At 38.5% G+C, this 15,175-nt stretch overlaps 2 protein-coding genes across 2 annotated transcripts in view; both read right to left on the bottom strand.

The window, feature by feature from the left end:
- si:dkey-3d4.3 (ras guanine nucleotide exchange factor F) overlaps positions 1-6,888 on the bottom strand; it is a 34,010-nt gene extending 27,122 nt beyond the window's left edge. The window contains exons 1-2 of the mRNA XM_063888210.1: positions 6,691-6,888; positions 184-374 (exon numbers count right to left, since the gene is read on the bottom strand). Of these exons, the coding sequence (XP_063744280.1) occupies positions 184-352 (169 nt within the window). The 5' untranslated portion in view covers positions 353-374; positions 6,691-6,888. The remainder of the gene's footprint in view (positions 1-183; positions 375-6,690) is intronic.
- Positions 6,889-8,052: 1,164 nt separating this feature from the next.
- On the bottom strand, positions 8,053-13,240 carry slc10a2 (solute carrier family 10 member 2). The gene is made up of 6 exons (XM_063888711.1): positions 12,664-13,240; positions 11,624-11,742; positions 11,409-11,497; positions 11,130-11,305; positions 10,843-11,000; positions 8,053-9,499 (listed from the first exon to the last, which is right to left on the bottom strand). Exons 1-6 carry the CDS (start codon positions 13,053-13,055, stop codon positions 9,306-9,308), a joined length of 1,128 nt encoding a protein of 375 aa, XP_063744781.1. The 5' UTR covers positions 13,056-13,240; the 3' UTR covers positions 8,053-9,305.
- Positions 13,241-15,175: the final 1,935 nt, after the last annotated feature.

Here is a 15,175-nt window from a genome sequence, read left to right as displayed (position 1 = left end):
GACGTCATCGCCCTATAAATTGCAAATATAAATTGAAGCTGAATACTCTGTTCAATAAAATATGTCAATCTTTTTCTATCAACGTTGACTATACAATGGTCTTGAGTTATTGGAATTTAAAATGTTTATTTAGCAAAGCTCCGAAGCTTCAAAGTATTCGGTATAGTCCACTGTGACCCTTACCCACGCTGTAACTCCAGAAGTCCCTCAGACTGCTGTTGTCTCGTCCTCCAAGGATGTAGACATGTCCACCAGAGCTGCAGCAGGCATGCTTGTAGCGGTCACAGGGGGACCGGCTGCTGTGAGGGAGCCGCGTCCACAGGCAGGGACTACACTCACTCATGTCCTGCATCGTCCGCTCTCATGACCATTTTCTAAATGAAGCAACATTTGGGATTTGAGAAAAGTTAGCACATTAGGTAATGAATGCACCTTTAGCCAAGTCTGTTTTCAAACAGCCGTCTATTACACCCCTATGGACTCATTCCTTCCGCACTACTAAGCTTAAAGATACAAATGAAAAAGGACGCTGACTGTAGTTCAGTTTGTTTGAGGGGCAGTGGCACAGTCTGTAGGGACTTGGCCTTGGGTTCACGTCCTGATCGGACCAATAAAAAACACGGAGTAGACTGGTAGCTTGAGAGGTGCCAGTTTACCTCCTGGCCCCTGCCGAGGTGCCCTTGAGCAAGGCTCCCGGGTTCCGGCACCGACTGGCTGCCTCTCCGCTCTGGACCTCTCCAAAATGCATGTGCTCAGCTGTGTGTATTTGTACTGTGTCTTGTATAACAAAATGTGCATGTTTGTATGCATCTATATACTTTACTGTATGTGTCTTCTTCCTATAACAACCAACACAAAACAAAAAAAAACTAAAACTGAATTTTGAAGTTGGGAAAAGTAGTATCACACAAACAAACAATCATATTCCAGTGGGGATGTGTAACAACAAAAGCACAGCAGAAGCAGGAGAACACAAGCAGTTCAGCGAAGTTAGTGTCTGAAACACTATCCTCCAGGATGAGTCCTCCACTTCCTGGTTAGACAACAAAACTACATCATCCCTGTAGGACTTTATAGCGTGGGAATCGTGTTGGAGCAAGTCAAATATTGCCCTGTTGCACTCTTAATTCGTCATCTGTGTTTGCATCAGTGACGTTGATCACAGTGTTGTGCTAAAGGAGAGCCGAGAACACAGATCCACCAAACAACTTCCTGCTTCAGCAAACCAGTCATGCTGCTGAGAGAGCGTGTGGTAAACTGAAGAAACTGAAACGTTGACTTTCATTAAATGCAACAGATTTCACATGACTGTATTACTGTAGGTTAGATGAAAGCAATAATATGGTTTTATTAGGTTCAACTTAATATTATTGTTTTCAGTTAACCTAATCCAGTTATGTGTGCCACTGAGCAGCTTACATAGGAATGAATGATACCTGATCACCTCTATTTAACTACTGTAGCCTCCTACAGTAGCAGGACTCCTGTGGAGAGAGTCAGCAGCTTCAGGGTCCTCGGGGTAAACATCAGTGAGGACCTGACATGGACACATCACACCAGGGTCATATCCAAGACGGCTCGACAGCGGCTCTTGTTCCTCCGCAGGCTGCGGAAGTTCAACATGGACTCAAGGATACTCTGCAACTTCTACAGGTGCACCATCGAGAGTATCCTGACTGGCTGCATCACCACCTGGTATGGCAATTGCACCACCCTCAACCGTAAGACTCTACAGAGGGTGGTGAAAACTGCTCAGCACATCACCAGGACGGAGCTGCCATCCATGGAGGACCTCTACACCCAGCGGTGTAGGAAGAAGGCCGGTAGGATAATAAAGGACCCCCATCACCCCAGCAACAATCTGTTCTGTCTGCTGCCGTCTGGCAGACGGTACCGCAGCATCCGGACCAAGACCACCAGACTCAGAGACAGTTTTATACCACAGGCTATAAGACTGCTGAACTCCTGAGCTCTGTGAATGTCTACTCACATCTGTTTATAGTACACATATATGTTACACATATCTGCCATATACATATATACGTAAATATTCTTCTCTCTTTTTGCACTATTTGATTTATCTTATTTGCACCATGTATGTTGAGTTGTTGGAGGAGCATGGGATATAACATTTTCATTGCCAACATATACGCTGTATCTGCTGTGCATATGACAAATAAAACCTTGAAACCTTGACTGCCTGGGCACAAGGAACTGTTGTGTGTTACAGTACAGAGTCAGTTGTTAAGGCTGTACCACGCTGGGAGGGACACACACATACATACACACACACACACAACACACATACACACACAAACTGTGACGCCTGGCTCTGGGGAGAAGCTCTCCTGTGGCAAAATGTTGTTGAGCAGTTGTCTTCCTGAGTTACAGTCATCATTATTCATTTGTTGGGTTTTATTTGATAACTTAGGTGATAGAATGTATTTAAATATGTTTGGCAATCAGTTATATCAACACTGAGACAAATGTCCACATATAAAAAAATATGATTTTACATAATTAGTTGTGGATAAAATGGTGACATTTAAAAGTTACATTATAACACGAATAGTTCTAGGTCATGACACCCTAATCATAGAGCCGATATCTTCCATCACACAGCTGTACCTGCAACACGGCTATAGTAAAACTGCGCCAAATATTCACCAACGAAATGGAACAGAAATTAGTTTTTAAACCTGAAAATGAGTCAGCATTTAACCATTTTTCGTTCCTTCATCTCAAATGTGATTTTGAATGTGATTGTGTTTAAAAAAAGAAAAAAAAAGAAACGTGGTTTTACACAAGCTGAAGAGATGTTTGCATTTTCTTCTACGACATAAATACATCAGTAAATACCAGTGTTGGGCAAGTTACTTCCAAAATGTAATACAGTACATATTACTTATTACTGTCTTTTTAAAGTAATAAGTTACGTTACATTATTACTGTCTCTGAACTGTAATGCGTTACACTACTTTTGCGTTACTTTGAGTTACTTTCACCAAAATCACCTCTAAAGTATGGCTTTAAATGCTGAAATGTACTTTATTGCAGCTCATTAATTAAAGCTATCTATCTATCTGGCAGTACATGCTGAACATTAGGAAAAGAGCTAGACACTAAACTCATGCTCCGTTTAAGTGGGCTGAATAATATGTGATGCCGGTAACATGACGTCTCTGTGTGTTATTAATAACATGTTAGTGGAGCCTCTGCACGGCCCTGTGACCTGCTGTATATGAACGAGTCTCTATTCAACGTTAGCTCACCTTGTCATTGGTGTGTTAACGGGGATTTGGCTGACAAGCTTTCTAAAAGCCAGCGATTCCACAGAGGACAGAGGCTGCAGATCTCCAACACTCTGCCACTAGTCTCTGAACTTCTCAAGGTTCAAGCAGCAGACCAGAGAAAGTGACCCTCTGTTTCTTTGGCCTGCGTGCACTCCTGTCTTTCTCTTTTCTATTCTCCGAGTCTGCAGCTCTGCATTGTGAGCCTGCAGCTCTGCATTGTGAATCTGTTTCTGCAGCCCTCTTAACCAGCATTAAACAGGCTTACTGAGTTACTATTCTACCTGCACAATTATTTCTCCGGTGTCGGAATGTCTCGCGATGTTTGTGAATTCTTAGAAACAAAACACCACATCATTTTGTGTTAAAATGTGTTGTAACTGCGTTACTGAGAATTGTAACGGGTATTATATTACTCACATTTCAGAAGTAATGCGTTATATTACTGCGTTACAGCAAAAAGTAATACATTACTGTAACTCTGTTACTTTTGTAACACGTTACACCCAACACTGGTAATAACCCCTGGGTCTGGAGCTTCTATGTGACGTAACAACAGCGGATGCTAACAAGTGGCTAAAAAGGGGCAAACCACATTACACCGAACATGACGAGGCATGACGGTTGTTGTTGTTGTGAAGTTTTGCTTTGTGATAGCGCTCTTTACTTCATGTATTAAGGTACAAGAAGTCTATCTAAGTTATTCGTGCCAAACCAGTTTTGTACATATAAAAATGCCACTAGCTATGCAACGTGTATGAAGCAGAAATCCCTCATGGTGGAACGCAACAACGACAATTTAATTCACTATAAATGGAAGATCCCCATAACCCACCCTATGATCGGCTTTCGGTATTGGCCGATTCTTATTCCGGTGATCGTCTATCGGTGATCGGCCCCAAAAACCGGAGCATCCCTCCATGTGACTGTAATGTTGATTGTTTATAACGCTAGCTTTTGACTTCTGCACATTTGCGCTTTATTGATCATTAAGAATCATTTAAAAAAAACATGTAAATATCATAAATATGTGCTTGCAAAAGATCTTTATTTTTTCTGCAATATTTCAAAACTCAAGTGAAAAATCCAATTGATTAGTTGAAGGAACCCTTGTGAGGCTTGCTTTCAGGTGGGCCTACAGAAATGCATCATCCCTGCACCACTCTGTTGTGAATGGTGGTTAGAAGACAGACAGGATCTATGATCCATGTCACTGACAGCTGGGTGCAGGGTGGACATGGGTACGTGGACGTGGTATGCTCCAAAGGCAAATCATTAAACTCATAAAGTATCCTACGGGGTGAAGACGAGTACCAGCAGCAGATCTGCACACATGCGTTGTGTCTTTGCTTGATAGGTGAAAAACAATCCCTACATTTCAAAAACGGTTGCTGGTCAATCAGCTGATTACATATTTTACTAAATTGTTTTATCAGTGATAAAATACAATCCAGATGCTCCATGCATTTGACCTTTAAAAACAAAAAAGCCACAACACTTTTACGACGATTGACTCATCTTTCATTGAGGAAGCCCATGACTCACTTTAACAAGCGTTTACAATATTAATGAAGAAACACTTTGTGTGACAGTAGATTTCCACACGCTGGTGCAATGCTCTCCTCTCTATTCTCCGGGACCACGTGGTGGTTTCTCTAATTCATCTTATTGCACGCTCACGTGAGCAAATAGCTCTGAGGCATGACAAAACACCTCGCTCTGCCTTGTTCAAACACCTGAGAGTTGATTGTATAGAGCAATGTGGTCAGTTAAACAAACAAAACCAAAGAGAAACAGTCACATAACTGTGTAGCAATGTGTTTATAACCCAGGAAAAAAATGAACAAATAAAGAATATCAGATATACTGTACATTCCCCTGAGTCTTTGGAGGAGGCACTAGCATTAAAGTTCATTATTATTATGCTCTATTTCATTAATATTCAGATATCTTATCTTCAGTGTAGCTGCATGAATTGAAGTTGGATTTTACAAATATATTAAGACCACAAATCAGTTAAATAAAAGAAAGAAAAATAAGCATCCTTCCAAATTGTTAACATAATTTTTGAGGATGTATTTTGCGTCGTTTTATTAGAATGCATTTCCAATATTATATTTCTAATATTATTATTACTAGGCTATTTAATTGTAATATATCTACTAGCTAATAGTTTTGCATTTGTTTATGGTAATTTCTCTTGATACTGTTTAAGGTATAAAATAGGCTTTAAGTCAAGTATATTTCACACAGACAAAATAGTCTTTACCATTTGCTTATTTAATATAGACTATTTCAACAATGGGAAAGTCCATATAAAAGATAGGAAAATAAAATAGGAAGATCATCATATTAAATTAAGAAGCACAAAGAAGTTCATAAAATAAAAAAAATACATATTCAAAGTATTAAAAGAAATAGCAGTCTTATAAAAGTTATTGAACATATAAAAAGTATTGAAGTGGCAGCCAGTAACAATGTATATTGTGATTTTGAACATATTACCCAAAGCAAAGGTAGTCATTATGCAACGAATATTACTATATGTTTTGATTCTAATTAGTGATCATCAGAGCTGTAAAGGTGCAGCTAGTTTGAATGGCTTTGTATACTGCAGGGTAGCTGCTGAATTTACTCCAGGTGAACTAAAGTCTGATTTAAGGGCTGATTATTTTTACCATCATTAATCCAGATCTGTAAAGTAACTAAAGGTATAACATAAATGTAGTGGAGATCAAGTACACCATTTACCTCTGAAATGTAGTGGAGTAGAAGTACAAAGTTGCAAAACATGGAGAGTACAAGTCCCTAAAAATGACTAGTACAGTACTTGAGGTAATGTCCTTTTATGTGCAGTAGTTACTGCTAACAACTGAGCTCCCAACATACTAACTGACCCTAGCGGGTAAAAATTAGCAGCACGTTTGATATTCGCCGGATATTCGTTTCGACTTACCCCGCAATCAGTTAAATGAAAAAAAGAAACGAATATCCGGCGATTATCAAACCTGCTGCTAACTTATACCCGCTCATAACAAGCACTGAGAGGAATGCCAGCCCTATACTTAGGGCTCAGTCTCCAGGGGAACAGCAACCATCTATATTTAGAAGCTTACTCGACAGCAATAATGTACGTTTTAACTGACTGTAGAGTCACGTCTGTCACTGTGTTATCCTGTAAGCGCAGACATGGCTAGCGTTAATAACGGTAAAGTTGAAGAAGAGGAAATGAGGAAGCGAACTTTTTCAGAGCTTTTTTGTGGATAGCAGATGTTATCCGATGCCACAAAAGATAGGACATCGTAATGTACAATCCCCAATACATGTTATACGTATAAAATAGTGCAACAGGCATTCCGTGTACGAATAAGGTTACAGTAAAGAGTATTTGGTTACTTACCAGATCCAAACTGCACCTCTTCTTCGTATTTCTGTCTCCATGTAAACGTTCACATTTGCTGCATTCAGGGTCTGCTCGTAATCTGCAGCATCTCAATTAAAAAGTCTTGAAAATAACAACTTGAAGTCACCCAAAAGAAATATCCAAATTGAAAAAAAAAAAAAGTAAACAGAAATACTTACAATGACATGTATATTACAGATAAAGTACAATATACTTGTAAAATAGTGTCACAGGCATTACATGCATGAAAAAACACACCAATGTGTTACCAGATCCTAACTGCTCATCTTCGTCCGATTTATGTCTCCCTGTACACGTACATTTGTTGCGTTCAGGGTTCCCTCGTAAATCGCTTCTTCTAAATTAAAAAGTCTTGAAGTTATCTAAAAGAAATCAATAAAATGTAACAGAAATACTTACAATGACATGTATATTAAAGATAATATACAATACTAAGGTATCTGAGGTTCTTTACTTGAGTATTTTCACATTTTACTTTTCACTACTACATTCTTAGAAAAATATTATACTTCATTTATCACTACATTTATCTGACAGCTTTAGTTACTTTGCTGATTTTGGTTATCAATGCAAAAATATGAATCAAATAATAAATTATGAATTATTATTATCTGTTATGATACTCAGTAGAACAGTAATCTATCTCAAATAAATATCTCAAATTAACCCTACTTTTACCAAATGCAACACTGAAGGGATAAACATACAACAATATTTTTAAATAATATGTGTGTATATATGTAAAAAAAAAAGAGTAGGTTTTAATGATTTCATTTTTTAAATTTTACAACGTTTAATGCAGGACTTATATTTCTAACAAAAGTATTTTTATACTGTAGTAATGCTACTTTTTCTTAAGTAAATAATCTGAATACTTCCACCTCTTGCAGTCTTTGTCATGTGTCATGAGGGGGAGGAGCCTGTGAAGGTGGAGCACTCTGAGGAGCATCTCTAGCTCAGCCTCCAGAGTCAGTAAAGTCACACACAGGAGCATGTCTGGTATCACCTGACAGCACTTCGATCTGTTACTGTCCGTGCTTTTGCTGTCACAGCTTGGACTTTGAACAACTTAAAACATTTCATTTAATTATTTTATGATTGGAGAGCAATATGTTTAAGACCTTGTACTGCGACCATGTGGCCTGTAAATGTTAACATATTACTACATTACATTTAAGGACTTTTAAAGAGCCAGTAGTAGTAGTAAGTGGCATAGAGGTCATTGACGTTTAAACTTTATTGGATTAATAAAGGTTCATTTTCATGACAACATTTTAAAGAAATGCTTATGTTCTCCAAATGTTCACCTCCACATCAAATAAACACACAACATTGGGGCTATGTTAACATATATTAGTATGTTTATTGAGATGGATAACAAAACTTACATTCAAAACAAACCATTAATTATTTCAACAAAAATGTTGTTTTTATTTTATGTTTTTTTATTAAAACAACCATCAGTTCAGAAGGAATTTGTCTCAACAGTGTGGTAAATCGGAAATTAAAAAATATTTCATTATTGGTATATTAATATTTTACATCCGTGAAAATGTGCATTCTTAGGTTTTTTTGCACATTTATACAGAGGACTCATAATTGTGACTCACAATAATTGTGAATATGTCTAAGAAATATATCAGTGTTACAGTATATTCCTTTTTTAAAATCTTGGAAGGATATGTTAACCATAAGTATTATTTAAAGCATACATATTTTTAAATGCCAAGATTGCGCTGAGCCCCATTACCACAGGAGTTTGCATTGGTGTCCAAATCCCAAAAATGGAATTTAATTACCATTGATTTCCCCTGCTATCAGAATAAAGTATATACAAAAAACATACATAACTATTTTTTAAATAGATTGGCTCCCAACAGTGTTCATAATTCTCTACATTTTGACACAATAATGTGTCTTATCAGATAAATTATGAATGTCACACATTTAGTTCCATCATTCAGAAAAGCCGACTGTAAATATCTGCAAATGATCAAGGAACATGCGCATAACATGCTTACCAAAGTGGTTGCACATGTTAATATAAAAATAAATTAATGTAAAGGAAGGCATCACAGTACAAGACATAATAGGATGCAGTGTGAGAGTCAGTTATTTGCCATTCTGTAGCATACTATGGCATACTATCGCTGCCACCTCCCTCTGGAACCCACTCCCCAAACACTTCTGTGACTGCCCCGATCTCACCTTGTTTAAATCACAAATCAAAACTCACCTTTTCAAAACTGCTTTCAATCTGTCATTTAATGTTGTGTTTTACATATTTTAAGTGTGTTGTTTTAATTATGTTTTGATTAATTTTACATCTGTAAAGTGTCTTTGAGTTTTTAGTAAAGCGCTCTATAAATAAAATGGATTATTATTTATTATTACTAGGGAAGATGTTTGGGAACTCGTGTTCTTGTGGAGCATTTTCCAAAGTCGATCAGATTGGCACGTGTAATGCACACCTCCGGCCTGCAGAGTGCACTGTGTGATCACAGTGTTGAGTTCAGCTGTCTTCAGAGGTTCTGTGGTGCTGAATAGTCTTACTGAAAGTCCAAAGTCTGTGATTTGCAGGTTCTGTAATCTCACAGCTGGGTGCCACTTTTGATATCCCTACTCTTCTCTTCAGTCTTGCTAATGTCATCAAACTCAAAGCCACCATTTTCCACAGCATGTATGTCCTTTTTTGCTGATTCACCGTCACCAGCTTCCAGGCCTGGAGACTCACTGTCGGCCTCATCTGAGACAGGCTTTCGATACTTTTTATATAACTGGTAGCCTGAAGAGGAAAAAAAACATGGGTTTAGAAACACTAAGAAACATTTGTCCTGACAGTTATAAATGATCCTCTTGTTTCTTCTGCAAACAATCTCTTTAAACCAGGAACAATGCAATGAATGAAGGCAGAGGTTAACGCAAACAAGATAGATTTTTGTTTGTGTTATACTGCCACCAAAGTGTGGTTAGACAAATGTCTAATGAATAACCAACCTTCTGGCTGTTTGTTTCTACTTCAGCGGCACAAACATGATACCACCTGAGAACGCTTGGGAAGGGGATGTTGGAAAGCCTGTTTACACTTTGAAACTTCCCTTGATGTCAGTGGACCCATCACCTTTCCTTGCAGTTACATTTCATTTGGTTGATGCAAGAGGAGTCATTTTGGATTTGGAGGTCAGAGTTAGTGAGGTTCTAATGACACTCCAAGTTGGAAAACAGACTTCATCGTGCGTCAACTATTCCAATTGGAAATTCCATCTTCCCAGTTAAAATGAAACCGTCATTCTGATAGCACTCACCGATAACAGGTAGATACGTGTAAAGGAGCAAGACAACATTCAACATGCCATCATGCAGCCTGTCTGCGAGAACCATTTAAGGCATTTCAGATCATGGGATGTGACAAAACCGTCACGTACAGTTCGCCTCATAGTGTCTCTGTTTGGATCAACCATGAAAACGTTTGATCTCAGACGTGCTTGAAACCTGTACAAAGCCATTTCTTTCTAGTAGAACCTGCCAGTTAAACCCTTAAAGACTTTGTTTGACGTTGGTGCCTTATGGAGGAGCGAGACAGCTTTAGCCATATGTTCACCTCAATTATGTTGGTGGTGGGCGACCAACCAAAACTCAGTTGACCATCTTGTTTTCTAGAAAAAGCTAGGGTGGTTACTAGGGGTGGGGGAAATAATCGATACAGCATAGTATCGCGATACTTTGAGTGGCGATATTGTATCCATACACAGACGCCAAGTATCAATATTTTATTATACAAACTATTGATATTGGAAATCCAAATTAAAGTTTTTGGCAACAATTGCTTTTTCAATCCACTACATGGTGCTGAGCTTTTTCTTGTGCGGTCATGGCCATGGGTTAAGTCAGCGGGATTGGCAGGAAGTTAGTCCAAACAAAGATGGAGTCAGCGGAGAAAGAAATCAGAAATGTGCCATATCGGAATATATCGTATCGCAATACTTGGCATAGCGTAGAATCGCAATACTATCGTATCGTGGCTTAAATATCGTGATAGTATCATATTGTGGGGACCCTGGTGATTCCCACCCCTAGTGGTTACCATCCTTTACTAGGTAAGTATGTATTAGCCGGCTAAACTCTCACCTCCAACAGATATGACGGACACCAGTAACTGGAAGATGCTGTAGATGAGGGGGAATGAAAACATGACCTCCAGCTCGGCAGGGCTGAAGGACAGCTGGACGATGGTGCTGCATAGCTGGGAATTCTGTAGACCCGTCTCCAACCCGATGGTTCGACACCTGAACCAAACAGGCAATGATCAATGACCTTGTAAAATGAATTTTAGTCTATGGTTTGATGATTATAAAGCTGAATATACCAATCAAGATACAATCTGTATGTACGTTGCTGCCATGCTGTCACCTTACCTGTACCAGGGTTGCCCCGCAAAGCGAGCAAAGAAGAACCCCATGCTGAAACCAATGAAGGGGTAGATAGTTCCAATAATCCATAAGGATGGAGCAATGTCCCAGGAGGACTGGTAGAGAATTCCTCCAACCACAGCTATGATGAGAATGAGAGCAAAGCCTGCAAAGGACCCAACCTGTGCACAGACAGACAGACAGTACATTTCATTCAATTGGATAAAGACATACATGGAAAGTCACAACAAATATCAGAATCAAATATCAGAAAATATTTCCTACCTTAAGGATCTTTTTTGCATATTGGGGCCACTTGCGTTTAACAAGCATTCCCAGAGCAGTTGGGACAAGAAGGGAAACTAGAGTGATACCTAAGGATACGGAGATGTCACAACATCATTATTATGAACCTGTTCTGTGCACACAATAAAGCTGTGGATATGAAAGCCCCATATTTGCTTTATGGGCTAGCAATCAACCATGAGTTTCTTCCTTACCAATACTGTCGTATGGGATCTGGATGCTTCCTGTGGATGTCCAGGTGGCGGTGTAAATGAGCAGACAGAGAGGCATCATCCCCAAGGCCAGGATGGAGGAGCAGGCTGTCATACTGATACTGCGGAGAGGAGAATGCTGTCAGTGTCTATCAAGCTTCTTTAATAACACAGAGATTTTAAGCATGAAATAAGTCGTCTGTGATGGTTGACAACTGCAACTGATATTGTGTCAGTCTCATGATCAACTGACATCTCACTGTGGGATTTACTCAGGGGGTCCGTGATGGCCCATTCATTATTCCACACAGTTGGGGACACATAAAGGGTCCCACAGAATGATTCCTCAAATGTAGGGTATCAATGTACACTGAAAAACGGAAATGTTGACTTTAATTAAATGTATTATGTCAACAAATTAAAGCTGAAAGCAGTTTAAATAAAAATGATTAGGTTCAACTTAATATTATTGCTTTCAACTAACAATGCAGCAATGTATAATCTATTGACATAAGAAATGTAATTAAACTCAACGTTTTTTCATTCTTAATTTATCTTCTGATTATTGTCTCGATTTATCGTTGTCAATACAAGTTAAAAAGATGTCCATCCCAGTTTCTCTGAATCTAAAGTGATGTCTTTAAATGTCTTTTTTATTTACTTAAATGATAACTCAATTATCAAAATAGCTGGGGACTATTTTCGTGTCGTTTCGTTCATGAATTAGTCATCTGATTGATGGCTCTGCTCATATGGTTCCCACTTGTACACCAAGACAGCCCCATCCATAGAGCCATTGAACTGCATGACTGCTGTTCCTTTAAAAAAACGTAAACTTTGACTTTAAATGTATTATGTCAATAGATTTCACATAGCTGTATAAGGTTAATTAAAAGCAATAATATTAAGTTGAACCAAATAATTTGTATTTAAATGTAATACTATCTGTTTCCTTTCTCCAGATTGAATCGTTTTTCATGGATCCTGACAAAACAAGACATCATTCCCTGACATTATATTAAACTAAGAGTATGTGGGCTCACCTCAGGTCCATGTCTCCATCCAGCCAGTAGCAGATGACGTTAGAGCCTGAGCCTCCGGGACAGCAGCCCATGATGATGATGACGATCGCCTGCACAGGCAGCACATCGAAGGCCAATGATAAGGCGAAGGCTGTGAAAGGCATGATGCCAAACTGGCAGAGGAAGCCGATGAAGATGCCCCAGGGCCTCTTGATGTGGCCCCACAGCTTTGAGGCATCCACAGTGCAGCCCATGGAGAACATGACCATAGCGAGCATCAGGGTGAGCACTACGCTCATCGCCAGGCTGAGTTTGTCATTGAAGTCACTGAGAGGAACGAGGCAGTTTGCGCCTGAACACACCGTGGCCAGATGCTCGCAGCCGACGGGTGCTGCCGTTTTAAATGCGGACATTGTGAACAATGCACAGCAGCAGAAGAATATAATCAGTGGCTCCCAGTCTGAAGATAGAAAACTAGCTTGTAATTCTTAGATTCCACAAGAGTCTCCAGTTTCTCCGTTTCCAACATCCAAGAAGATGGCTTCAGTGACGAGAGCTCTCTGCTCTATATACCCCACAGAGTTGGGAGGGAAATCAGCTGAAAATAAATAAAAAATTAACCAATACTTAGTGTTTTTATGGGGTCAGTGTTCAGTAGCCCATGCATATAAAAAGAGAATCATTTTGAAATGTGAGATGTCATTGCAACACGGTTCCAACTTTTAATGCCCTTTGCCCTCTGTAAACTTTATTGGGCAGCTATGCAGCATCATCACGCTGCCGTGCCAAGAAGGAGGGAAGATGCTGGCTGTTTCAAAGACACGACACACCCTGTAGGCACAAGCTATTCCATACCATAGTATCTATGAAACGTTCGCAGCTTAGCCTCTTTAATTAAAATGTATTTTGATATGATTTTCTGACACTGTTTCATGGGAAAATGGTCTCAAATGTCAAATTTAGTTAAATCAAGTAAGTTATTGTAAAAACACTTAGTTATGAGTAAAAGTTGTGCATTTAAAATCTTTCTTATGTAAAAGTAAAAACGTATTGGCATGAAAATATACAGTAGGTAAAAGTAAAAATACTCATTATGCTTAATTGCTCATTTTAGAATTGCATATATTTAGTTGCTGGATTATGATTATTAATGCATTAATGTGTTTACAGCTGGTAAATGTTGAGCTCATTTTAATTACTTCATATACTGATGCTGGATATTTTAACTTATAATTAAACGTCAAATGTTATTTAATATTTGATTTATGTTTTGTATTAACTAATACTTTGAATCTAAAAAGTAAAAATATGAGCTGTCAAATAAATGTAGTGGAGTAAAAAGTACAATATTTGCTTCCAAAATGTGGCAGAGTAGAATTATGAAGTAGCATAAAATAAAAGTACTCAGGTAAAGTACAGGTACCTCAAAATTGTACTTACAGTCTGTATAGCACTTGAGTAAATGTATTGTGTTACTATCCACCACCGGGTTACTCTGTAGAGATAAGCATAGTATATTGTAACAAAATAGCTGGTTCATCATTTTCTTTTAATTCAAATTGCAACATGCAAGAAAAGTATGGGAAGGATAATCAGGAATTCCAGAGGCGAGGAATATGTATGCAGAGAGGTCAATGGGCACAGCTGTAAACGGCTTCAGATCACAGTGTTCACTGACGGTATGGAAACACTTACAACTGCTGCCCAACTGTAAGCATACACACGTTTGATTGAAATCATAGGGGAAATATCATGAAAATAAATCAGTGCCTGTGTATCTGGAGAGCCTACCAACCAAGTCTATTGGAAATCTGTTAAATTGTTATGCTTTGTGAATAAAACCTTTCCAAAGGTGCACGAATGACTAGACTAGACACAGCCTGCAGCTTAATATATCATAAAGTTGCTCCTCATGGTCATTCAGCAATTTAGCTTATTATTAGATTTAGATCATAGACATTTTGTTTCAAAATTGTCCAAAATCTTCATCTCTGAATCTTATATTCACCCCCAATTCTATGCTGTAAAACAATAACACATAAAAAGATGGGTGTGAATCGCTTTATAGGTGCTTTACATGTACATGCCAAGTATGGACACAATAAAATAGTTGAAGTGTGATAAAAATCGTTTCATAATGTTCTGCAGCTGTCCCTGTGCTTTGTGCAAAGTCAACGAGTCAAATAAAACAACACCATATGAACATGTTGGCTGTACAAAAACATTTCGCACTGTCTACCAAAACATTAAAATTAAAAAGTTTGTTCTTACCTCTCAGGGTCCGACCGAACACTGTGTGCCTGTGCAGGAAATGGGTAATGCTTAACAGTAAAGTTAAAGGACAACTTAAGGATGAGTAATATATTGTTTTTAGAAATCTAAGCCACTATGTATCTGGAATAAAACATGGTGTGTTCAATATGGACAGTAAGAGCATTAGGAAGCTCTCTGTCACATTGTGCGTGCGCATTTTTCAGACTGACTGTGATTGATAAAAGGAGAAGACACAGAAAAGAAAGAGTGTGGTTTGTCA

The sequence above is a fragment of the Eleginops maclovinus genome, chromosome 7 (genome assembly GCF_036324505.1).
Source record: "Eleginops maclovinus isolate JMC-PN-2008 ecotype Puerto Natales chromosome 7, JC_Emac_rtc_rv5, whole genome shotgun sequence".
Lineage (NCBI taxonomy): Eukaryota > Metazoa > Chordata > Actinopteri > Perciformes > Eleginopidae > Eleginops > Eleginops maclovinus.
This window is presented reverse-complemented; position numbering and strand designations above follow the sequence as displayed.

Coding starts and splice junctions, on each gene's coding strand:
- slc10a2 (XM_063888711.1), bottom strand. CDS start 13,055: ATGTCCGCATTTAAAACGGCAGCACCCGTCGGCTGCGAGCATCTGGCC. Junction 11,306..11,408: donor ATGCAAAAAAGATCCTTAAG/GTAGGAAATATT, acceptor GTCTGTGCACAG/GTTGGGTCCTTTGCAGGCTT. Junction 11,001..11,129: donor GCGGGGCAACCCTGGTACAG/GTAAGGTGACAG, acceptor TGTTTGGTTCAG/GTGTCGAACCATCGGGTTGG.